General features: G+C 39.4%; 1 protein-coding gene across 3 annotated transcripts in view; it reads right to left on the minus strand.

The window, feature by feature from the left end:
• MetRS (methionyl-tRNA synthetase 1) overlaps positions 1 to 21,628 on the minus strand; it is a 109,021-nt gene extending 87,393 nt beyond the window's left edge. For 2 of the 3 annotated variants that reach the window (XR_010852057.1, XR_010852056.1), the window contains exons 1-7: positions 20,934 to 21,601; positions 10,456 to 10,604; positions 7,695 to 7,811; positions 7,287 to 7,424; positions 5,974 to 6,135; positions 3,568 to 5,427; positions 2,734 to 3,000 (exon numbers count right to left, since the gene is read on the minus strand). Coding sequence is in view for 1 of the 3 variants with exons in the window: in XM_067098474.1 (XP_066954575.1) it covers positions 2,734 to 3,000; positions 3,568 to 5,427; positions 5,974 to 6,135; positions 7,287 to 7,424; positions 7,695 to 7,811; positions 10,456 to 10,604; positions 20,934 to 21,030 (2,790 nt within the window). In the remaining 2 variants the exon portion in view is untranslated. Of the gene's footprint in view, positions 1 to 2,733; positions 3,001 to 3,567; positions 5,428 to 5,973; positions 6,136 to 7,286; positions 7,425 to 7,694; positions 7,812 to 10,455; positions 10,605 to 20,933 lie in introns of all 3 variants that reach the window. The other variant, XM_067098474.1, reaches the window with a different exon arrangement.
• Between the last annotated feature and the right edge of the window lie 5,854 nt (positions 21,629 to 27,482).

Here is a 27,482-nt window from a genome sequence, read left to right on the forward strand (position 1 = left end):
GACTTGACAAGATAAGAACACAACTGTTCACATTTCTTAAGAACCAAATTGATGTAAGCGTGAGCACTCTCACCCACAGCATCCTTTGCTGGTCCATCTAAACAGCCAATAAAATCTAAAAACTTCATTGCCTGGAGCAGAATCCTGAGGGACCAAGAAATAAAGTTCATGGGCACAACCGTCAATCACTACTACAGACATATCCATGGATGAGAGGATCTCCAAAGTTCTAAACATAGTTTTGATAAGCAAATTCAATTCCACTAGAGAAAAAGACTACCTTCCCATTATTGACCATTCACTTCTTCAACGGATCCAAGAGTAAGAAAGCCAAATCGTTCCCCGAAGCTAACTCAAGACTAGGAAGAAGGTTGTAGAGTAAGAATTAGCTCTCCTTTTACCCATATACAGCAGCAGAAAAGAGAAGTGTTCTTGGGTGAGGATTTCTGATCCAAGATATATCCAATAGCCTCAAATCTACCTACAACAGCCTTAGTGAATTGAGGTACTAAAAAAAAAAGGAAAAAATGACTGACCCAGGTTTTCCTCCCTACATGAAAACATGTCAGGCTTATTCATTTCTGCAAAATAATTCAAGAATTTCTTACATAAACCAATAATTTCTTAAAAGATATCGTGTCGGTCTCTTCTTTACATTCTGCATCAAAGTCTAATACATCACCCATAGAAGACCTTGCAACCTGTACCTCTGACAACGAGGAAGAAGAAGAAGGGGGCTTGACCAAGAGTCTGGGCTGACAATATCTTTCGCAAGCAGGGCCGAGACCTCGACGGGGCGAAGGCGGAAAAGTTGCAGTTGGCTGGTTCAAAGCTCTCTCTCTAACAACTCCTCCCATAGGCAGCATCTCCTTAACTGCCACCAATGAAATGGCTTTCTCTGACTCAAAAGGCATATGTCTTGGTTGTTGAATATTTCCTGGTTCAATGAACAAATCTTGATCAGGAAGCAACTCACGATACCGAGTCATTCCTGTGCCAAAGGGGAAAAACAGCCAAAACCACAATCCCCTGATTACTGGCCGAATCCACTGCAATAGGAAGAGAAGCTGAAATGTGAGCACGCTTAACTGGAGGATATCTAAGCGGAGAAGAAGAATCCAAAGGCGAAAAGTGATAAACATCACTGCCGGTACAAGTCTGAGAACCTGAAGCACAACCAAAGTCCCTCTGAGAGCACGATTAAGACGTCACGGGAACGTGACGAACAGGAGACCAAGAGTGTAGATTAATAGAATGAGAATGCTTAGTAGGGACTGAGCGCACAGGCGAATGCCGTAAAGCCAAAGGTGGCACAGGCGCTGGCTGCATAGGTGAAGCATGCATTGACAAATGTCATATAGCTGAAGATAGCACAGGTGCTATCGGTATAGGCAATGGCCACATAGGTGACGCATGCGCAAGCATAAGCCACATAGGTGAAGCACATGCAGGAGATAGATGCAAAGAACTAGAGCAGAGCCTGGCGCTCTGGCCAACAGAAGAAGAAACCTTCATAGAGGGAGACCGAACAGAAAAGAGGCGCAAGGACGCGTGGTGCTGCAGCGAAAGGTGCAAAACTGTGCTAGGCGCAGGAGAACTGCGTGTAGCTGACCGCAAGGCGCATACTTCTTGCATAGCCGATGAATCCCGAGAAACATGGAGGAGGAAGAACCTCTATACACATCTTTAGAAACTACAAGATTTTTAACACAAGTCCTAGACTGCAAATGATCATATAATTCTTACTATTAACATTATCAGAAAGACAAGAAGAATCATTACTAACAAGATGCAGTCAAGTTTAAACGTGGTGAAGATGGCAGGCAGCTTCTCTTTACTCTCCTGAGCGATCCTTCAGCGAACGAAGTACAACACCTGCACTGCTGTCAGGCCGACCAGAGGAAGGGGACAATGGGCACAAATCCGTACCGCTCCCTGACATGTCCTGATTCCCTGCTACTCCAGGCGGCAAGGGAGCAAGACAGGAAATGCCAAGGACATGACTATTCAGGAGCAGAGGCACTGACTCTTCCTCTAACCGACAGAGACCCCAGGGAGGGCAACGCTGATAAAATATTACGTGAAACTTTGGGTAACTGATTTATCGAGCCCTTTAGACCTTTAATAACTGAGCTAACGCTATCATACCTTATGTCCTAAATCAATTGGGAAGCTCTAGTAGGAGTAATAAATGAAGAGAAGAGATCCTAACAAGGTTACTTGAAGGAGAAGGAGACAAATCATGCAATTCCTTAGTACTAGCCTTAGCAGATTTAACCTCTTGCTTCTTTTGCTGCATTTTCAAATGATCAGCCTCTCTTCACTTATGATGTGTCATCAATTTTACCTTAAGTTCATATGACCAACATTCACATGCTTGACAATGGTCATTCACATTAAACTCTTTTCCTCGACATTTCACACGGCAACCTCTTACCTTACAGGTCTTTATTCTGTCATTACCATCCATATTCAAGAGAAAATTCTAGTAAATTTACAAACCAAGTCGTCAACAGAAAATTGTGCACAGCAGTAGACTGACCAGCTACAGGTGTTTGTACCTATCGTTCCCCTGGTGGGGGATGGGGGAAGTAGATGGACAGAAACTGATATTCATAATATACCGAGTGTTCTCATTTTTTATTTCAATCTGTTGAATTACCACTGGTGCGAAGCAAAAGCTATATAATGGAGAGGTAAGGTTCATTTCAACAATGAGAATTTAAAACTGACCTGCTCTGTGACTAAAGCTTGCAGATGATCAACTTCTGCTGGGTTAGATGCAGCTGGTGTCTCAGGTTTGCTAGAAGGGGCTGAGACATTGGACTCTTTCTTTCCTGTGTTTCCACCTTTTTTCTTCTTGTCCTTACCAGACGAAGCTGGTTCTTCTCCCTTCATTGCTGCCAGCTCCTCTTTCAACTTGAGGAGCATAGCTACCTCAGCAGCAATGGCATCTTTACCTGCTGTGCCGCTGGTTTTCAGTTCACGTACTTTGTTGCCCTAGTGATGAATGTTAATGTAGTTTATTGTGTACAAATAAAAGTTTGTATAATAATCAAGTTAATAATAACCATAAAATAGGACCTGAAAACATGAAATCTTGTACAAAAATTCTATTATTTTCTTTCCTTCCTTATGACAAGCTAGGAGGGAAAAGCTTATCCAATTAATTTATAGAATTTTCATTCAATCATGCTTTGTTCAAATACTGTACATAATTTGAAAGGTGATAGAAAGTTACACAAAGATTTCAACTTACAAAAAAAATTTCTTTTTAATCTCTGGTCCTCAATTCCCAAACTGGTCAACTTCAGTACCATAATTCTCATACCTTTATTGTAAAGTTTTGCAGAAAATCTAACACAAGATTCCAATCATCCATCTAAGTGCAAAAATACGATAACTTTCAGCTACCAAAAGACGAAATATAATTTCCAGAAAAAAAAGTAAATACTGAAAATTTCTAACACCCAAGCTATTTACTATTACCAATAACAACCACACTGGTGAAAACATTTGGAACAAAAAAGTAAACCTTAAAACAAAGGCTCGGTTTATCATCCCTACCTGTTCAGCAACGCGAGCTTCCATTTTAGCCACCTCCGCTGGATCGGCTACTTTTTTTTCCGGAGCCTGGCCTCTAAACTCTTCGAACAGTTTCTTGATGGTGTCATCATCAAGCTGTGTGATGAGTGGCTTTGGTTCTTGAATAGCATGACCAGCAGGTAAAAAGCATGAAAAGGCTGATGGAAGGCTGTTCAGTACTGATGGATCATTGAGATATGACTTGATCTTCTTGGAGGTATCTGGCATGTATGGTTCCAAAATGATACTCACAAGAGCTGCAATATTAGCAGCTAAGGCAATGACAGTAGCGCCTCGCTTTTTATCTTCCTCTGTTCGGTCAGGTTTAATGAGTTTATATGGTTCATTTTCCTGGATATATTGATTACCAATCTTTGTGATGGCAAGAATACTCTTCAGGCCATCACGCTGACGATTAGCACACATTGCAGAATAGTACTGCTCTAATTCAACATTTATTGCAGCCATAACTTGATAGTCTGACTCTGTTGGATGAGCTTCTGGTATAGCACTCTTGAAGAACTTGAACACAAAGGACAGAGACCGATGAACAAAATTCCCCAAGTTATTCAACAGCTCACTGTTGTTTTTTAACTGGAAATCAACCCAAGAAAAGGTTGTATCTTGTGACTCAGGCCTTACAAAAAGCAAATAGAACCTAAAAATATCACTTGGAATGCCAGTGTTCATAGCTTGGTCACCAAACACACCAACTCCTCTACTCTTGGAGAATTTCCCATCTTCGTAATTGAGGAATTCCGTGGCAAGAATGTTGGACACCATTGTCCAATTTTGTTTTGTACCAATCAACACAGAGGGAAATACAACACCATGGAAAGGAACATTGTCTTTGGCCATGAACTCGTAATATTTCACTTGACTTGGATTCTTCCACCATTTCTCCCATTCACTGGTGTAATTTGCAGTAATACTCACATATCCAATAGGGGCATCAAACCATACATAAAAGACCTTGTCCTTAAAACCATCTAATGGAACTGGCGTTCCCCACTTCAAATCTCTGGTGATACAACGCGACTTCAATCCATCCCTGCACCAGCTCTCACATATAACTTTTGCATTGTTACTCCAGTTCTTTGATGCTGTACCAAGCCAAGGTAAATAACCTTTTTCAATCTTTGGTAAATCCAAGAAGAGGTGATTTGAAGATTTTACACTTGGTGGACTAGAACATAACTTACACCTGGGCTTTATGAGTTCCACGGCATTGACGAGTTTCCCACAACCATCGCACTGGTCACCTCGTGCATCCTCATAGCCACAGCCTACATTGGGGCAAGTGCCTTCCACAAATCTGTCTGCAAGAAATCTGTTACATTTTCCACAATGAAGCTGCTCCACAGAATCTTGGCTTATCACGCCATTCCTTTGAAGATCCCAAAATATATCTTGGGTTATCTTGGTCTGGAGGTCGGTGGTAGTTCGGCCAAAATAGTCAAACTGAATATTAAACCATTTATACACTTCAGAGTGAACTGCAAAATATTTATCGCAAATTTGCTGAGGTGTCAAACCTTCAGCAATTGCTTTTGTTTCAGTAGCAGTGCCATATTCATCAGTGCCACAGATATAAAGAACATTGTCTCCTCTCAAACGACAGAATCTAGCAAAGCAGTCACCAGAGAGCACACAACCAATAATGTTCCCAAGGTGTGGAACATTATTGACATATGGTAAGGAAGCAGTTATAAGTATATTGGTTTCTCCATCAACAGGCAAAACTGGTACTTTCTTAACTGGAGCATTAGTTCCTTTAGGCAGGTTCTGCCATGATGTTTTAGCAGCCGAGATCTGCTCTGCAGATATAGCAACACGCTTTGCCTGGAAAGAATTCCTTTGTGTAGATAATTAAGCATGTCTCACGAAAAACTGAAAAACTAATTTCAAAAGGAAAAACTGAATAATAAAATGTCCACACATAAAAACACAGTACAAGTGGTATGGTGCATTTATACATGATTTAAATTTCAAAAATCTCTTTTAAGGAAAATATATTTTCATATAGCAGAATGTTGGTACATATTTTTAAACAAATCAAATTATTTTATTTAACTAAAGAAATTTCTTGATCTTGCCATATCACTCCAAGAAATTTTCCCCTTGCACTTTTCACATAATGCAATAATTAAACAATACATGACTGTTTACTTCTTATTACACTAGTTCTCAGGACCATTCAAATCATTGATATAGACTGGATAATATCAAATCCACTCAAGATAGTACAAAATAAACATAAAGCAAGATCAAATTTAATCACTTTAATCTACAGCTTGGAGTATAGTTTCTTGACGTATTATCTGGGAGATACTGAATAAAATGTGATAACATTTCAATACTGTACTGCAATTAAGACCACAATGTTACCTGGTCAGCAGAAGTTCCAGGAGCTCCTGTTTTACTAGGGGACGAAGGTTCTCCCTTAAGAAGATTCAAGGTACAGTTTGATGGACTAGGTGGAGTAGGTAACTGCAAAGCCCATGGTTTTAAAGTAAATTCACCACTGCCATACCACAGGTACACGCTTTTCTGAAAGAAAAGGATAACAACAGTTTAGGTCTGATGGCTCTTACGCAACAAAATTCAACCTATGTCTCAACAACCTAATTACCCACAATCAGTCCACAACTCAAATTTAATTGAAAAGGATCATGTTGCTTGAAACTCCCTGTCTAGCTAAGACCTGCATATCTCTCTTAAGGCTCCTTGGCATTGGTGTTAAGCATTAAAACCTGTCTTCCTAAGACATCAAAGAATTGTGTTATGCAACAGAAATCCAGATACGCAAACAAATCTCTAAGAGGTTGTAATTTGCATGCTCTTAGTACGCCAAAGGTTAGGAGATCACCACCATAAAGTGTTCCATGTTAGACTGCGTTATTAAGAGAGCATTTATCCTCTTTAACTTCAAGAAAGTCTATCCTCTTTAACTTCAAGAAAGTCTATGTTGTAGAGAATGCCATGACAGATAAGATAGGATGAGTAGGGTAACAATGATTGTAAAACACAACTGCAGTCTACTGCAATCTATCAGGCTGACAGATCACAAAAGACAATAGTGCAAATGTGCTCTTTATTTCACTTACAGTACTGTATATATCATGATAAGCAGCTTCTCTCTGTCATAATCTTACTTGAGTGACCTTTTCAAACAGCATTAATCTTCAGCTTATTATGCCATATTCTCATGCAATCTTGAAATGTTAACATCACCTGACAACTTCTTAGTACTAAAACATATTTTAACCTGCTCCTTCAAGTCTTCGCATAACGGTACGTGATGTACATTTACACATTTTTCAAAATCAGCAAAGCAGGAAACACTTACCACTCTCTGGTCTAACTTATAGGCCCATGTTATATGTTTATGTATCCATTTTCCTGCACTTTATTTTGAAACAATTCTTTTAATTTCTTGGTAATCTTGGGTTCTATCTTAGTCTAAAACACTAGCTAAAAAACCTATTTCAAGAGGTAAATGGCCAACAGCCATCATACAATTCCTTATGGATTTAAGCCTATAAATGTACATTTTGTCCTAAAAGGTTTAAATAACTCCACTAAACATGAACCACAAGAATGATTAAACAACATTATTATGTATCCCCTAAAATAGATAGGCTGGGAAACTGGAATCAACCATCAATGCAAAGAATACAAAACTGCTGCAAACTCCCTACCTTAAAATGCTCCATTTCTTGTAAAGTATTCAGGAAGGCCACCAACGAAGGAAACTCTTCAAGGAGACTACGACCTGATGCTTCCCACAACAGTGGTAACAAGGAAGAGAACAAAACAATCGAAGCTCCATTTTCTTGCTGAAATATAAAAGTAAAATTGAAATCTCTTCCTCACAACAATTTAAAAGGGCAGTTGCTACATAAGCCATTGGTACCAGTAATGTAATTGTGAAACTGTAGGAAATACAGTTACACTATAAAATTTTAAAACCATGAAAGTATACTACTGTAACAAGAAAATTACTATTGCTTCATCCAGTTTTTAATGATTAGCTCTTTATCAGCTATTGAAAAACTTAAAATTATTAGTAACTTTGATATCAAAACTTATTGACAAACAAAACATACCTCACACTTTAACTGATTTCCATTGCCAAGTTTTGCCAATAAACCCTGCAGACTGCTACGTAAGGTTTTATCTTCCCGTCCACTGGCAACAGATGCCAAATACGGTAGGAGAATAGGCTGCAACAAAAATAAGTAATCATAATTCTTTTGGAGTAATGATGAAACCTCAAATCATTCTCTAACAGACGAAAAAAAAAAGTCACATTTAACCACTGGACATCTGTAATTATGCTTCGACATACCCAGTTTTTAATTAATATCAGCCACTGGATATAGAACACATTCTCCATAAGTTCTATCACACTTAATGATACAAAATTCTTGAACAAAATGAAATTGCCTCCATGCCGTTACACTACCTACCACAGGAAGAATAAAGTACATAAATAAAAAAAAAATCTTGCTGATGCAAGATGTCTGATTATAAAGCACAAACATATACTGTATACTTTATAAATAACTGAAAAACTCCACATGTGAGATGTGGAAAGAACTCACACCCATAGCTAACTATTTAATGAGCAATGTCTTCAGTGCAAAGTTTTGTCCGATAAGACATGGAGCTTACTAAAACATGTAAGGACACTCATTACTCCACATATACCGTACACTGTACACAGGTCCTGACTTACAACAGCTTTAGTTTCTAGGCCATCAGACAAAATCAAAATATGCATGGGTCAATTTAAGACAATGTATATGCATGCATCAATTTAAGACAATGTATATAAACTGAAAATTAGCTCTTAATCAGGCCTCAAATTTTCAATGTGTTGTTCATATCACAAAATATTAAGATTGTTTCTAATCAATTCTCTGTACTGCAATTATAAATATGAACCTACAGGGGAGCAGGAAGCTATTCAGTCTCAAAATATTGTATTTTAAATTTTAACTTTTCATGACATGACAACAAAATATATCTCATAGGCCTACACAGATAGCCACCAACTCGCGACCAAATTAAGATTCTTGACCCTTTGGCAAATCAGAATGGAAATAATGTACTTTAAGTTGGGGAATTTTATACAAGATTACAGTACTAGCTCGCATTTATGCATTAAGTTTTTCTATATAATAACTGATTTTTTAATTAAATGTCCACTTCTAAGTCCATACAAAACATTTACAGTACTATATGTACTTATCTATCACCTTTCATATTTCATTACAAAAGGTTTTTGTTTCTATTAAAAGATTTCCTGAAAATTTCATAGGGTTTATATACTGGAGGACAGGTTTTGTAAGTTGTAAATCAAGACACAGACTATATACAGTAGAACCCCAGTCCTCGACTGTACCAGAACTCGACATAATCGGATTTTGACGCGAAATGTCGAGTAAATTTTGCATCGGAGCTCGAACAACAAACTGGAATCTGACCCGATGAATCATATGATGCTTGTAAACAAAAGTGTTTCGGTCAGCAGCCGCTAGTTGGCGTTGTTGGTGGTGTTCTTCCCACATGTATTTAAAAGCATTTAAAACCCACACACGCTGCTGCTATTGTTTGGAGAAGTACATGCTTGTACAGGTATACCATCATTTTTTTGTCTTTCTGCACTACATTTTCAGCTAATCATGGGTCCCAAGACAGCTGTTGCTGACAAGCAGAAGAAAAAGACAGTCTGACAAGCAGAAGAAAAAGACAGTAAGAACTACAATGGAACTTAATGAAAAGATGTTTTACAGTGATTTTGTACACTATTCCAGTAGACTGTATGAAATTTACCATAAATACTAAACGTAAACAACGTATATGTAATTAGTACCGCGATACGCCACCAGGACGGCGCTTTTGTTTGTTTACATCTGCTCATGCCACAAGCTGCCTAGTTCCGACGTAACTTAGGAAATTTTTTTAAATTTTATGATAACAGACATTATTTTTAATACTGTACAGTATTATTAATTTGCTGTAATAATCAGTCTTGTTTTTCAATATTATTACTATTAACAAAACAGTTTTTGCATGTACCCATTACAGTGATCATTCTGGTAGTGCCTATAGGCTACCAAGCCTATCCTATAGCGCTGGTCTAGAACCAATTTTTTATAACAGTATGCATTTAAAATGTAAAAAGTATTTCATGTAATACAGCAAGTTATTTAACTCTGAACTTATTTTATTGTAATTTGCGTAATGTTTTACTTATAGAAAAGGCAAGGTAGTTAATAATACTGGTGGTCAGGAACGGATTAATCCATTTTCAGTTATTTCTTATGGGAGAAATTGATTCGGAATTTGACTAAATCGAATCTTGACACTTCTTCTGGAACGGATTAGCGTTGAGGACCGGGGCTCTACAGTAAGTCTTATTAAATGCTGGCATTGATCTATCAAAGTAGACAGCAGCTTCTAAAAATAGTGTACAATTTTCTAACTTTATTTTGCATTACTGGTTGAGTTGACTGTAATTAGTTTCACTGTACAATTGATGTTATGTATACCTTACATCAAACTCTCATTATAATTGTGAGGAATATAAATGTACGCTCAACTGCACTGAAAAAATTTAACTCCGAGTTCAGTGGAGGCAGCTTTATGCTGCATGTAGTGACATTCTTGACTGGGGTATTTCTGACATGTTTTTTGCGTAAAATGTTTTAATATTCATCAGATTTACAATTAGTAACCAGTTTTAAAGAAATTGGTTATCAACGTAAATTTTCAATGCCCTAAACAATGAATGCTGTAGTGAAATTATTTTAAATCATTTAAATTTGCATAGGGAACGAAATCATTATTCAACATACAAACCTTAAGCTCAGTTGCTTCCCACTGTAGCAGTTCCTCGATTTCATTATTGCCGAGACTTGATGAATGCACCAAATATAGAACAGCACTGTTAGCGTGCAAATGTGCAACTGTGTTCCCTTCAGTTACTTCAAAAATGACTGGAGTTGTACCTGTTGAAACTAGAATATATAATAGCCACTCACAAGAACAGATTAAAATTATTTTAGCATTTCAATCAAATAAACAGTGTACATTACAATAGAATATTTATACAATTATCTCAACAAACCATAACTCTGACATAACACACTGCTGTTCTGCAACACATTTCGTGCAGAACACATTTTGTGTTCAAATTTACTAACCAGAAATACAGTATCTCATTACAGATAAAACTTTTGCAGTTGAAGGGGAACAAGCAAGAGTAACAGTAGACTTAACAGAATGGCCATCATCACTACTTTTGAGTTTTGAGGCCATATTAATTAAAAATTAGACAAAGTGACACTGTACAAATGTGACAACATGAGTGAGTATAGATACATTCTTTCAAACAGTAGATAATACAATGGGATTATCACGTAAGATGAGTGGGTGTAATTGGGATGCTCGGCAGGCAAGAGATGCTGGCTGTAAACAGGATTTGCAAATATAAAACGTTACCAATGTCTAAAGTTTTCCTATTTCAAAACTTAACATCTTCCTATTGGGTAATGGAGTATGCTACATCAACATACAATACAACTGTATAAAATAAGGTAAATGTAATAAAGCAGTACATATACCTTTACTAAACTGTTTAGGATATTTATTTAACTTATTTGCATACCAGCCTATCTATTTCCTAAATTACCACTCCTAGTGTGTCCTTGCTTATCATAGAAATCATAAACACCACTCTTCTGAACATTCGCCGAAAATCTGACACACGCACACCTAACCGTAATCTAGCCTTGTCTGAATGTACAGAACTAGGAGAGTGGGGTGACTGGTCATCTCACCACTCAGCCAGCTTTTCTCCCCCAAACAGGACCTTGCCCTGAGATGACCCATATATGTAGTAAGGTTTTGGACTTTTGGATTTTCAAACCACCAAAGACTCCTTCCTTAATTGACATAACCCCTTAACTGGCAGTCTTATATACTAGCACACTATCAAGAAATAGGCAAAAGTGCCTTAAAAAATACAGTATGCATCCAGAAAAATATTCCTAAGGAACTTCTACTCTAGCTATTCATTATTAATATTCATTATCTACGTATAAACTATTTCCATTTCCTGTTACTAAAAATATCTAAGTATTTTCTATATTCATACATGTGTGTCAAAGACAACTGACTGACAACCCTTTCGTAAACCTAGGCGGATTTAAGGTCTTATTAATCAATTAAGAAAATGACATTTTTATTCTAAAATAATGTTTAACATTACTTACCTGTTAGTTCATGATAGCTGGTTAGTCTTCGACGCTCACTTCCAAAATTTCAAAACGCAAGGGCAGCGCCCAGTCCGAATATCAGGGAGATCGCCTGAGTGCCCCTCTGTTTGGTACTAGCAAGAGCTATTCCAACATGCTTCAGAATAATTTGCCTTTACCTGTCCTTGTGGGAAAGCATGGGCTAGATATGTAATTGGGTAGTTCTGTTAAACATTATTTTAGAATAAAAATGTCATTTTAACACATACAACTTACCTGTTGTTACATATATAGTTGATTGACACCTTTTGAGGTGGGGCAATGACAGCTAAAAAGAGTTGTTGGAAACATTGGTTATTAATGTAGAAAAGAAATTCCCTCCTAGTCTAAGGTAGTTGATTCCTCCACAGTTACTGCCTCAGTAACCTGAGATCCTCAGAGCAACCGGATGGGTATAATGACCTGGTCGTGAGATTGCTTGCAGGGCATCAGTCACCCAGTTTTACGAACATCCATCGAGGCAATACCACAGCATGCCTATCCACTGCTCAGGCTGAGCACAAACATCATGAATTACAAAAGTCACCCAACACCAAAGAAAAGTATAACCATAAAAACCAAACCAATGGAGTAAAACTAACCAACACTTACATCCTCACAGACAACCATAAAAACCACACTCCAAAAACAAGGGACGATGCAGGTTAATCCTCCTTACCCCTTTACCCAGTTCCGTACAGATACAACAAAGGGCCCTAAGGTCCTGCACACACAAACACTGTCTGCACTTTCTCAGAGATAATGCAAAGCAAATACAGACTCCTTATTCCTCAAGTAGGTTGCTTGCACAATATCTTTGAAGGAGACTCTTTATAAGCTTGAGAAGTAGAGATAGTCCTCACAAAGAGCCTTCACTGACATTTTTCAAATCATTCTCGAAATATTGGACAAACTTCAGAAATCAGATTCCTAATGGAAAAAAAGGACATGGCATTCTTGGACATTGGTCTAAGAGGGTTCCTGCCCGGTTGATAAGGAATCTGAAGGGACCCTAATATCTTTAGTCCTTCATCAGAAATAATATTTCAAGGCTCTGACTGGGCAGAGGAACCTCTCCTGCTAGAACTGGCCCACCAACCTCCCGACAGACTGGAATCTCAAAGAGCTTGTAAAACCTGGAGCATGGGGTCGGGTTCTGGCCATAAAAACAGTTTGAAAGAACAAATTGCTTTTGAAGCAGAGAATCCTACTTTAGAGTCGTGAGTCTCACTGATTCTCTTAGCTGTAGCTAAACAACACTAAAAAGAGGGTTTTGTTGTAAGATCTTAAAGAAGCAGAATCCATAGGTTCAAACCTCTCAGACATAAGCCACTTGACTACATCAAGATTCCACGAACAACTTTAGCATCTGACCTCTTAGAGGTACCAGCACACTAATAAGGTTTGTTATATCTTGGTTATTAGAAGATATCCAAACCACGAGACTGAAAAGGGCAGAGAAGCATGCTACGATAACCCTTAAGTGTGAAACAGAGGTTCTTATTCCCTGAGGAACAAAAGAAAATCCGCAATTCTTTTGCTGACTGAGGTTCTGGAACAGGAAATGTCATGATTTTGCACCATGAAGTAAACATATTCACTTTGGACTCATAGACCTTGAACAAGATGGTCTTCTGACAAAGGGGCGATGGATTGAGCCTGGCTGGCGGGAAAAATCCTTTGCTTCTGAAAAGAGCGTCGATAGTCTGGAACGCAGTTAGCTTTCAGACTTGACAGGTTTTCGAAATCTCCTGAAGGCGGCTGTCTGAGTACTCTACCTGTTTGAAGGCTCGAAGTCATCAAGAGATCCATGAGAACTGGGAACCAATCCCTGAAAAGTCCAGAAGGGGGCTTTCAACGCCATCCTGGTTGGAGTGGTGCCGACCAATCTCAACACCGCATCCAACATCTTGAACAGCGAAAATACTTTAAAGGATCCAGACCCGACCACCAGTAGCAAGAAGGTCCGCCTGGAAGGCTGCTTGGTCCGACAGGAGAGCAGAAGATTGGGAGCCTGTTCGACTTGAGCCGAGGGTCAGTAACACCGTCTAAAGAAGGTTGACCCCAAAGCCCACAGACTTTACTTGCACACTTCTTTCGTAAAAAGCCACTCTGTGGACAGAACATACTCTTGCCTTGCTCAAGGAGTCCGCCTCCTCACGTTGAGGGCCCTGAATGAATCTCGATAGCAGAATCTGTGCCGAAATGCCCACAAACGAGGTCTTTGCTAAAGCTTGAGGGATAAGAATGAGTGCCCCCTCTTAACTTTTATATAAGACAACGCTGTGGTGAAGTCTGAATGAACCAGAACTGTTTGTCCCAAAATTAAAAGGTAGAAGTCCTTATAACTCAGGTGGATTGCTTTCAACTCCTTCTTGTTGATGTGCCATTCTTTTTGTCCGATTCCAGAAACCTGAAATTTCTTTTACCCCAACGCCGCTTCCCATCCTACTTCTGACGAGTCTGCAACAGTTCGTGGTTGGCGTTCAACGGAAAAGAGAGACCTTTTCTAATTTTCTTCGATCTAACCACCAACAGATCCTTTGATACGGTCCAGAGATTGAATGGAGAAGAGTCTGGTTGAGCCTCTTCCATTGGTGCATGAGGTAGAATTGAAGGGGCCCGTGGAAGACCCCAGGGAGACAAACTTTTCTATTGACGCCAGAGTTCCCAGGAGCTCATCCAAGCCTTAAAGAACAGGTATCCATATCCAGAGTGTCTGGACTTTTATAGACAGTCCGAGACTTTGATCTGACCGAAAAGCCAGAAAAGGAACTGTTTCCAGTCTCACGGCTAAATAGATCCTGATTGTGAGGGAGATAGGTGAGACTTCTTCAATTGATTACAAGTCCTAGCTTACTGAGTCAAGTAGAGTTACTTTCCTTCCTCCAAGCACTGAGACTGAGACTGGGAAGAGGAGCCAATCGCCTAGATAGAGAGATCTTTATCCTCTGAGAAGGAAGAGCTCGCAACAGTGGACATAACTCTTTGAATACTTAGGGGCTGTGGACAGACCAGCACAGAGTCCTGAACTGATAAGTCCTCCTGGAAAACTAGAAGAAACTTCCTGGACGCGGATGGATCGGAATCATGAAAGTAGAAGACACATCCAGCAGATCTATTGGAGAGCATCCAATTGCCCGGAACAAGAGAATTGAGGACTTGATTGCGGGAGCGCCCCATCGAAACTCGGTTTTCTATGCCTAAAAGGTTGAGAGAACTTACGTCCAGAGGTCTCCAGCCGCCTGGGCCTTGGAACAAGAAAAAGACTCCTCCACTAACACTTCCTGGAGAGTTGAATGGCTTCCACGATCTCTATCGGCCCTTTAAAGCATGCTGAGTTTAGTGTCCACTCAGAACCAGCATTGACACTGTTGATAGGAATATGCTGTCAAAGTCGGACAAAGGTTCTGTTGCAAGAGGGGGTTGAGGAAGGGGGATTGAATATCCTTCCTTTAGCACGGACGTGTCCACTGGTCCGTTTTCCGATCTCCTCCCAAGTTTGCCAGAACTGCTGAAGTCTATTCCTACTAGTGCATGGAGGACATGCAGATCACTTTTTAATTGAGGGTTTGATAGCCCTGAGACAAATCTTGTTTTTGTCCCGAAACCAGATCCTGCACGGGTGAGGGGCTACAACTGAATGGGGCCTATTTTGATTAACTTTAGGCAATCGAGTTTTACAGCTGGCAGAGAAGGTTGAGGAGCTTTGGTTTACTGAGAACCAGAAGGTCCTGTGTGGACTTGTGACAAAGAATTCGGATTCGGCCACAAGTTCTGAGGGAAAAGGCTCTCTATCCAGAAAAACTAAAAGAAGAGCTTAAGTATCTTTGAGTCCAAGAAAAATTCATCCACACAAAAAGAGCACCAAAGTTGTCGCTCTCTTAAGAACTCCTAACGTAATGGAGGTAACTCAGACGCGAAGGTCATAGTTCCCTTTTATCTAAGCAGGACATAACAGAAGAGAAATCATGAAATGCGCCGAAAGACCAAAAGACTTTACCTTCCTACCCAAAGCAGCCAATAGTCCAGTCCATAAAACTGATGAAGTAAAATTATTTTAAAACTGTCAACAGTGGTATTAATTTGAAGGAGAGAAAGTCTTGTTTTTCGAAGTTCATCGTAGAACGACAGGGTAGAATCAACGACTGAGAAGTCTCCCTGAGAGGAGGCAGCTCCCAGAAAGAGAAAACTTCCCAGTGTATAGCAAGCAATTTTTTAGTATAAAGTAAGCAGGAAAGAAAGTGGTTTTCCCTGATCACGCTTTGTCTTCCAACCAGGAGTTCATTTTATTTAATGCCTAATTAGCTGAAATAGAAAGCACTAACTTCATAAAGGAAGGTAGGAGGTTTAGTAATGACCTTTTGAACGATTAAGAGGATTTTCGGTTATTTCTTAGGTGCAAAATCCTCGAAAATTTGACATAAAGAAGCGAAGAATTTCTTTGTAATCCGAAGGTTGAGGAGTCTGGCTCTACAGGAAAGTCTTCCACAACTTCTTCCTCATCAAATAGAGAAAAAGCTTCTAAAAATAGCACACAATTTTTCTAAGGAAGATTTTGGAGCTGAATAAGAGCTTGACGAATGAGCCTGAGCCTGAGTAGGCGCCACAAGAGGAGCCTGAACTGGCGCCACAAGATAAGTGAGGAATATAAGAGGAGCCTGAACTGCACTGCCCAAAAGGAGCCTGATGGCGCTCACCAGGCGCTACCTGAGGCGCATTGAGCCTGAGAGATTCTAAATCTTTGGAGGGAGCGCTGAGCATGTTTTTGCGTAAAAGTTTTGGATCCTGAGTTCTACAACCAAAGGAGGATCAAGAGACACAGATCGAGGAGGAGTTGCATGCCCTAAACGCCCGAGAGCTCGAGACGAAGGAGGAGGCATAAATTTGCACAGGAACAGAAGGCTTTGCTAAGAAGAACCAGGCCTTCCGAGTATTGCCAAGAATGCAGTTCCAATTTCATTATTGCCGCACTTGATCAAGAAAGTCATGAGTAGACGAGATCCAACTGTAAACCATGACAGTAGAGAGCCAGGATCTGTGGATGAGGAAGAGGCGAGAAGCCAAAATGACTGGAGTTGTAGACTGTTGAAACCAAAGGAGAAACACCGGGAACGCTGGGCAATACCAATGGGAAATTATTATACATTTCAATCACATGAACAGTGTACATTACAGAAGATTATTCAGACGACGAAAATCTCTCCAAACTCTAACCCAAAACTACAGGAAGTTCTGTGATAAGCGCAAATGGCTTCTTCTTCTGAACCGCTGAAGGCAGAAAGATTCCTGAATCTCATTCAATGGTCTTGACTGAAGGGGAAATTTCCAGAGTAACAGTAGGCTTAATCACTGGAGCTTGAAGAAAGACACTTTTGAGTCGGCTAATACACTAAAAAATTAAACAACAGGATTGCACTGAGGGGCGACTATCAGAGGAGACCCCATTCTTTCCCTTAGATTTCAGCATGGATTATCCCAGGAGCAGGGAGTTGTACAGAGATGCTTAGGTCTAGGAGAACGAGATGCAGGCTGAAACAACCTCCTCCACCACACTAACACGTTTGCAATGTAATTTAAATTATTCACAATATTTCAAACTTAACATCTTCCATGAAGGAGTTTCACGTTAACATACAATATCCTCCATGGTATACAATAAGGTTAAATCTAATCCATCTGGACTTGATACCTTTACTAAACGGGTTCAGGATATCAGAGTAAGGAATAGGCATAGTAGCCACTATATTAATAAATTTCTGCATAGCTAAGGGAGATTCCTTGTTTCTGAAAGAGAGAGAAGAAGAACTTAGCGGAAAATCTGGAGCCTGGCACTCTTATCTTTCTCAAGCTTTACATAGAATGTACAGAACTAGCAATCTTTTTCAGTCATACTGACACATTCATCACACTTCCTCTCATATGAACATTCCTGACCTCTAGATGACCACATAAATTGAATGAGGTTCAAGACTTTAGCCTTGACCAACCCACTCAAAGACTTTTGCTGCATACCCTAAAGGTATAAGACCCAGAATCTGACATAATTATAGAAAACCTGATCAGGTGACAAAATGCCTTAAAAAATACAGTAAACCAACAAGAGAGTATTCACCAAGTGAAAACAGCTCTTAGCTATTCAGATACAATGAAATTATCTCGAGTATAAACAATGTCGCCGGGCTGACGGCAAAAATTATTTTGAAGCATGTTGAATAGTTCCTAGTATTCACAGAGTGGGCAGGTAAGACAACTGACATGACACTCGCTTTTGAAAGGCGACGGCAAAGACTAAAGCTATATGTAATAATCAGGTGTTGTAAGTTAAAATCCATTTTCTACCAATGATAACATTAAAAACAGTTTAAGTAAGTACAGACTAATCATATCCACCTAAGGTAACAACTATGCTCTTCTAATTCACTCACAAATAATATCTGCCTAATTGGAACAAAATGAGTGTTGATAAGAATATAATCAACATAAAAACATACAATGATTCACACGGTATAGGCTTACATGGGCAGTAGTGGGTATTAGGCCTATAGCCTTCCATTGAATTACAAAGGATAAACCAGCCATTAGGGTACCAAACTATAAGCTAGTGATAGAAAAGAGCGTCATCTACCCCCAACTCTGTAAAGTTAATCTGTAACTACACACAACTTATGTTAGGGTAAGTTTACATATAGGCTATTGTATATACTTACAAAGGAAACATTGGAAATTTCCACTATGGGCCTAGCCTGGGCTACAGGAATATGCAATAAGCTACCCCTGATTAGGTTACGTTATGCTTGTATTTATACTGTTCAACAAAATGGCCCACCTACATTTTGTGCAACAGGCCTATAAGCTCAGATGCTGTAACAGGCCTATGCTGTCCCCATGTTTGGTTAAGTTAGGAAGTACAACAGGCCTATTGCCTACTGACAACATTCAAGAGGATCAACCATCAACAGTTGTGTACTGGCCTAGCATAGCTTGGATATGGATTCACCTTATTCCTGATACTCATAGACCTCTGAGAGGCCAGTTTGCTGTATATGTCTAGCAACACTAAGACTAGGCCTATCTCCAGCATATCTGCTGTAGGCTTAGGTCCAGTAGCCAAGCAACAAGAGAGGATGCAGAGTTGGGAGACAGGGTCTGGTGTGAGAAATCCAACGTGGAAACAGGCCAAACCTAACTTTTCCTAGATTGCTGTATCCTGACCTAACCAGACCTCACCTTCCTAACCTAACTTAGGGCACCATACCCTGACCTGGCTGGGGGGGTCTTTGCACCCTCTGGATCCCCCCCTCCTCCACCACCAAGTAACACTGAATATCACCAATGCCTAGGCTACAACCTGTCTCCCTACTATTCATACTACCCAACACATCTACTTTCACGTAGCCTAGACCCCATGCTGGGCTTAACCTATCGCCAGTTGCTGGCCTGGGGTCAACCTAACTTAAATCAGTGACTAGGTCATGTCAGCCTAGTCGTAGGGTCTACGATAAAAAAAACTTTCAGCCTACAATAAAAAAACAACTTGCTTACGATAAACTAATTTTCAGCCTACGATTAAAAAAATAACTTTTGGCCAACAATTCAAACAGCAACTTTAGGCCTGAGATAAAACAACTTTCAGTCTACAATAAAAAAAATGGTAGAACTAAACAACAGCTTTGCATGGGGTATTACTCTGGAAATTGATTTTTCCTGTAGTATTTTGGTTGCTTATCAAGAGTTTATCATTACTTCTTGTCAGTCGACTGTAAATTACCTGTAATTAACGTCAGAAGTTGTATGCTGGCCATCCTAGAATGCTATTGTGCACGCGCAGTGATATTGGGAGCTTTTGGTAAAAAGTGGAGTTTCCTTCACCGGAGGCGCTCCCGGCTAATTAACATGGCCTGCTAGGTTAGGTTAGGTTAGGTCAGTATAGTTCCTTGTATACAGTAATAGGTTTCCTTAGCCAATCCCTTCTTAAATATGTGGCTCCCTGATGACTTGCGCATGCAGAACAATTCCAGGTATTTCTAATAGAGACACCGCGGTATTTAGCGAAGTGGCAGTTTTTATAGTGCATTGCTGCTTATTTACAATTCAACGTTATTTTTTCGCAGTCGGCTGTAATTAACCTGTAATTGTCCCCTCGAAGTACATCCAACAAGGGGTTTCAGACGCGATCTTCACAAGACAGAGCACGGCTACGCCTGTTTCAACAGTTCATATCCCGTCCGCAAGTGCAGTACCTTGAAACTGGTTTTTCAACAATTTTAGGCTTCTTGACACTGGAGGGCATTTGTTTGTTGTCGGCCAATGGAATGTCCTTCACGTGTTTAGTACTGGCCCGGGGGTGAGTTACCTAATGCTAACAAGTTATTGCACTCTGCCAGACGGGATATGAACCGGCTCAAACAGACGCATTCGTGCTCTGTCTCGTGAAGATCGCGATGGAAACCCGGATTCCCATCAGTCCCCTCACGTAGGGTAGAGTTAAAGGTAAATTGTGTTAATTACAGCTGACTTCGCCAAAAATTAACACTAAATTGTTAATAAGCACCCAAAATACTATAAGAAACTGCCATTTCTCGCTAAATACCCGCCGTGTACCTATAACTTAGTTCTACCCAATTCCAAACAAAATAATAACATGGCAGTCCAGTCTTTCTCCCAACGGTTTCCCCCACCCAAAACCCCGCATTCCCAAAGGGTCCCCAACCATGTTGGGTAGCTATGAGGTTAATCATAGCCTAATTGACCGACAATAAACACCACCTCCTTCATCAGGAATCTAAACGTATAGGAAAAATCATTTTCCAAGGTAATGGTGCGTGCAGAGCTGTTGCTTAGAAATACCAAACTTTCGGCCTACAATTAAAAATCAACTTTAGGCCTAAGATAAAAAACAAATCTGCCCACGGTCAACAAAAACTTTCGGCCTACGATTACAAAAACAGCTTTCATCCTAAGGATATGGTCAAAATTTCATTCGGATTAAAATTATTTGTTAGAAATTTGATATTTATATACAAATGATATAGAATATACCTTTCTCCTCTACGACGGCGACGGTATGGCCGGAAACGGCCGCCGCTATGAGGACCTTCAGTCCGTCGGGATGCCCTTTGGAGGCCCTTAACTTCATGGCTTCGCTTCAAGGGGAGTACTGCCTCTCGTCACTAACTTCAGTCAAATCTATTGTAAGTTCTCTAATTAACCACCGACATTAATTAACTTCCCATCCGGTGCGTCTGACGCAATGTGTGACAGGTATGTCGAGAACTTATGTGAGAAACATTACTTGTTATGAGAGTGATGATTGTCTGGGCAGGTTGATTCCCCGTGCGTTCGAGGTCGTGTTTGTTGATTGATTACTTTGTTTTTATACGCTTTCGCTTTAATATAAAAAATATCAGCACTGGCTCGTGTTCCACCTGGAGCGTCTGACACATTGTCTGATAGGTATGAGGAGAGAGAGAGAAAGTAGGGAATGAGAAACTTTACTGATGATCGGGTGTTATGGTTGACTCACCGGGCGTTCGACGTCGTGTATGTTAATTGATTGGCTTGTTGGTTTATTTTTAAATGATGTGGCTCTTATTTTATGTTGTGTTTATACATATCTATCGGCACTGGATTCTTTTTTAAATATAACTGAACCGTGATGGTGCTGTATCCTTGAGCGACCATTTGTTTTCATTCCCCACCGCACATGACGCCCTAGTCTCAACAGCCTTTGCTAATGTTTACTTTCATTTTCCACTACGTTCCGCTGAAGGTTTATAATATTTTTATCACGTTATGATGGCTTTGAACAGCAATTGTACCCAAAAAAGATTAAAAGATTACTTGGGAGGTAAATGAAAGGTATGTTAAACTAAACAAGAGCATAAATATTACTTGAGGGTTAACCCGTAGCTGTAATGAACGGTACGGTAAATTAAATAAATATAAATAATCAAATGAGGGCTAGTACTGATATCATAAAGAATTATCAATAAGAACGAGCAGATTAGCAGTAAATGTCTTTTTTTTTTTTTTAGGAAACATGTCATGTGCGCATTCAAACACACTCTAAACAGTGTGCGTGCGCTTATGTGTGTATAACAGAGAGAGAGAGAGAGAGAGAGAGAGAGAGAGAGAGAGAGAGAGAGAGAGAGAGAGAGAGAGAGAGAGAGAGAGAGATTAATATTGCGTGTAGTGGCAGGATTCATACTGTGTTATAGCAATAGAATGTGTTTACAAAAAACTAATCTCTTCTGGAAAACACGCACACGTATACACACACATATACAGTACATACACACATGTATGACATATGTGGGTTTGTGTTGTTTCTGAGAACGTTTGCAACTTTGCAAAAAAAAAAAAATCTCTTCCGGAACCTGAAACCTTTGAAAATCGGACTTGTCGACAGTCAGGGCTCAAACTGAATTGACTTAACGAATTTCGTATGGTGCCGTAAAATATAACGCATTAATAAACTGGATATCGAGAGAGTTTTAAAAGGAAAAATAACAACATAAACAGCAACCAATCTTAAGTTTTTCATCTATAGTCATTTACCTCTGGAAACATCATTCATGGTGGTGAAAGGTTGTGCCCTTTCAACAGCTCCTCTCATATTTGAGATCTGAGACTTTCTTTTCGTTTATTCTTTATAATTAAGTAAGAAAAATAATAATTCTTTTATGCTTAAGTTATACAGTCAGGGAACGTCTCACATGTAACTTTACCAAGCATAATGTACTAAAGGTTGGTGATTTGGAGCTACTGATCTACACTGATGCTGTTGTGTGAAAATATGAGGCGCTAATGCTCATACGGTGTAGCCATCTTGCCCCTCCAGCACAACAAAAAAGCGTTGGGAATAAAGCATCTGTTGCAATATCTTGAGTGTATAAAAATAATAATAAATAAAGCGAATATGTAAATTTAAATTAAATATATGAGTGCCTATAACTCCCTATCTCCCGCTATCCACTTTCTTACCGTTTTGTACTAAGTTACTTTACTTTCTGAACACTGAATTAACACATCATCGTCTTATCTCTACGTGGCTTGATTTCATTATCTTACCATTATGCAACCGATATGTCACGGATTAACGTCAGCGACTTAAAAAAGGAAATCAAGGACGTAACAAAATGTTGAATTGTATGTTGTGCAATTTCCAAAATATATACTGTACTTTAACTGGGTCATTTGTCCCAGAAAAGTCGTTCCAATGCGTTTCCCGGTTTAGAATGGAATATTTCATTGTGTTTGTTTGTTTTCTAAGTATATTTGAATGTCGAGGAATCGCAGTAATTTTCCAACATAATGTGTTAGCCTATTTTCCTTGTTTAGTGTAAATTGCAAGTAAATGAAAAACATTCCAGTGATACGAAAGTATGGTTAGACTAACTTTAGGTCGCACAATTATTATATTACACGTGGAAAGACTTCCTCCTAGGCTGGGGTTAGTACTATAACCTACTACAACAGCTGTTTAAACCCCTTCAGTTATGAGTCTATATATACACTGGATGCCGTAGAAACATTTTATATTTCCAGTTAACAGAATCTGGGGCAAATGAAGTCGAAAACGAGAGACGGAATAGATATTTAGTAGATATTTACTCCCTCTGTGTATTTATGTAGTGCAGTAGTTGTGGGAGTAACATCAACCACATTCACGTTGGGTTTTGGGACGTGCTCCAACGGACAACAGACTCCGGCGTTGGTGAGAGAGAGAGAGAGTGAGAGAGAGAGAGAGAGAGAGATGATGATGATGATGATGATGATGATGTAATGTAGGTCTATAATCTTCTGTATGAACCTTAAATCTTTCTCGAAAAGAATTCTAAAATATATTATGTTCAGAGCAGGGGAAGATAACTGGAGTTAAGAAAGTTAAAGTTTACAACCTGAAGAAAACTTAAAAGATTTTATAGAGGTAAGTATGGACAGATAATGTTGAACTGTCATCTTTTTAACAGCATCAATGATAATTGACACCGCAACGTTTTGACAAGCAGGATCTCTTTTCCGATGATTATCAAAACATAAATAAATAAATAAATAAATAAATAAATAAATAAATAAATAAATAAATACAACAGTAAAATAAGAGACAGTTAGAAAGTTAACCTATGGTTAATGAAAAATATTAAAAATCAATAGGTTTCTACATTAGAGAAACTACTCTTGATATTGAGAAAATTTAGTTATAACTGTTAATTCTTTTTAATGGACCGTAAAACTCACTTTTTATTCTCTATGATGTTATTGGAATTTTTTCACTAAAAACGATAGTTTAATTCGTTAGAATTTGATAACAAACCATTTTCAAACTGATAAGTCAACATACATTTCATCTAATAGGTAAGATGTCTGTTGCATGTGCCAGTTGATGCACTCGTATACCATGTATACCATCTTGTTTATAATTGAGCAGAATATCTGTCGCCTAAACCAACTGCAGAATGTTTAGCACACAATCACGCCTGCGGATATGTAGGCCTACAATTCTGTTTACAGTTACGTAAACACAACCAACGCATGCAGAGTAACATCACAGCATAAACAAACTTATCTTAAGTCTAGGTCTCTATCTGCCTGTCCAGCTGTTGAGAGCATGCATGCATTGCCTCTTCGTATGCAGAGGACATAACGAGAACCCTTGCAACCCAGGCTGACCTCCACATCTATTTCGTATTCAAGTCTGCCCCCAGTCCCCACTCCATATTTCATCAAATATTAAAATCAATTAAAACTAGACCCATTTTTAATGGCTCTCGTCAATCGTGGGTTTCTGAAATACTTTATATTTTCCATCGGCTCTGTTTGGCATCAATTTTCGTTCATTGTCTGTCTTGGAAAGGCGCTTGTTTCTTTTTTTTTTTTATCGAAGAGGTTCTGTATCAAAGACTGAGTTTTTCGATACCATGGTCGACCGGATGTATATGTGTGTGTGTGTGTGTGTGTGTGTGTGCTCCTCTGTTTGTTTTACTCGGATTCCAAGAGGAATGGGAGTCTTTCGTTTTGATGCAATATTAATGAAATCGACATATATATATATATATATATATATATATATATATATATATATATATATATATATGTGTGTGTGTGTGTGTGTGTGTGTATGTATGTATGTATGTATGTGTGTACGTATCTATAACTGAATCACGAAAATATGGAACGTGATAAATAGACATATAAAGATAAAATCCACGAAGGAAAAGGAAATAATGGAGTGCTGAACGGTTGGTCCTAATCCTTTGTAAAACCTTTTAAATATTTAACCCTGCTTTGGCAGTTCTACTAATTTTGCAATTGTGGTGGATTCCAGGTACATATTTTTTTCCTTTGTAATCCCCATCTGTCATTTATATGAGCTTTCTTCGTAGACTTACTTTTATATTTCTTCAGTCTGCTAAGTAAAGGTCGACAGACAGTCGAAAGGCCTCGCAGCACACCAGTGCTTCCTTTACTTCGTGGATTTTATCTTATATATATATATATATATATATATATATATATATATATATATATATATATATATATATATATATATTATTATGATTAGCAAGAATTCGCTAGCAAATTGCCTCCCCTCCCCCTCCTTTGTTGTTGTTGGTTGTTGTTGTGTTTCATTTATGCCAGCCGGCCGATCGATAGACCATCTGTCTATCGACTTAAACCAAGGGTTTAAAAGATTAAGGCGCTCCCATTTTTGATAAAGATCTTTCCTTCGAGGCAAAAGTAATCTGGCTTGGGCGTTTCTCCTACAGGCCAAAACCTCCCCTGCAGGCAGCAGGTGCAATGAGTCAAAGCATCTGTGTTGGGCGCACCCCTGCCCCATAGGAGGGATAAAGGCAAAAGCCCACGAGGTCTCGACACACACGCGGCTGGAAGATATGGAGTGAACTTGTGAAGACGTCCTCAACACCTGGCCCCATCGATGCCCTTTGCATCCTAACCACGTGGCCCTTTCAAAGGTATACTTCTCCTCGTGCCCTTCAACCGTATTCCTCGAGCCCACACGCCATTGCTTGGAGTTTGAGGAGTCCCCATCGCCTTGCCCCTTTACGAAGCCCTTACATCTCACCACGTGGAAGAAACTCGCCCTCGGAAAATCGCAAAGTCATCCACGGACCGCCTTCATCACGCCCTCGGAAAATCTGCTGAGGTAAAGTGCCCTGGAAGAGCCCCATTTCAGTCACGCTTTTGTCTCGTAATATTTTCTTAAGAGAAAGCCAGAAATCTCCCTTGTCTAATGTCCGTGCGCCTCTTGCATCAGCAGTATTAATTCTTTATTACTCCTTTGGCACCCTCAGTGCAGCTTCGAATTCATTATTCTTTTGTCTATTTTCGTTACTGGCGTATAATGTGCATATCTCTCATTTCAGAGGATCCTATTTCGTGGAAGCTTCTCGGACCGTGTCTGAATCCCCAGTTTCATTCAATCCCGTAGAATCTCCTTCAGATAGTAATCTACTTGAGTTCCTCTTCCATACTGATATCATTTATGTAAATACACTCCTTTAAATTTGCCCACGTGTTTTACGTAATATTTCCCTCAGTAACAAGAGCCCTAAGCTCATATGAAATTCTCCTTTGTTTTCCTCTTTTTACGTTTTCCGTACCACAAAGTCAGAATCACAAGGCTAAATTACCAAATTGTTGCTACCTGTCTCACAGAGCATATTTCAAACTAAAACCACGGAAAAACGTAAAAATGGCGACCTTGCCAGGATCTCGTTTGCAGTTGCAGTTCCCTAGTGTTGCTTTATTGCATTTGCAACTTGCCAGATCAGCTATTAGCAAAGCTAAGCTGGGTACGAGACAATTACGAACCTTATGTGTAAAACCAGCACACAGATCCAGAAAATTCCACGTAAGTAATGTGTTTATCTTAGCAAAACCTTTTACAATCGTGACTGTTCTAGGAATTAGAAATAGGGACGCATGTATTCACTGAGAGAAAAGAACCGCCCGTATTAGATTCGTTAATGCATGCCTTTCAGGATAGGTAGTTAGGAAATAACCAGTGCTAACCATCCTTTGCTTCGAGGAATATTGCGAAATTCCTGTGTTAAAATCCTTGCCATATTCTTGCTTCGAGGAATAGTGCGAAAAGAAATTCCTCTGATAAATTTTACTCGCATTTGAATTAGCGAACTGTTATTTAGAAACGTGAATAAAATTCCCGTGGGACACGACGGAAGTCAGCTTGCATTGCTGACAATTCTCTCAGTGTAGTCAGAATTCGAGTTAGGTGTTAGGAAAGCGAAATTTAAACTCGCTTATAGGGAAAATTACTAGGCCGTTGTACTGTTATCCTCTCAGACGACTGGGAAATTCTCCGAATCCCAGACGGTATATAAATATACGGGTTCATTCACCCAGAATCTAAAAATACCTCCAGGTGTTGGCCAAACGACCTGCACCCCCACCCCCGCCCATGCCCGCGTGTGTAGCATTTTTTTTTCCCCATTCATTTCTCTTTGGGTTTCCCGTTAGTAATTTCTAAGTCCTAAGGACTAATCGTAATTCAAGTCCTAAGTGACTCCTAAAATTCTACGTCAGACGTGGCGAGAATTCCTCCAA

Source organism: Macrobrachium rosenbergii, chromosome 55 (assembly GCF_040412425.1).
Source record: "Macrobrachium rosenbergii isolate ZJJX-2024 chromosome 55, ASM4041242v1, whole genome shotgun sequence".
NCBI classification, from domain to species: domain Eukaryota; kingdom Metazoa; phylum Arthropoda; class Malacostraca; order Decapoda; family Palaemonidae; genus Macrobrachium; species Macrobrachium rosenbergii.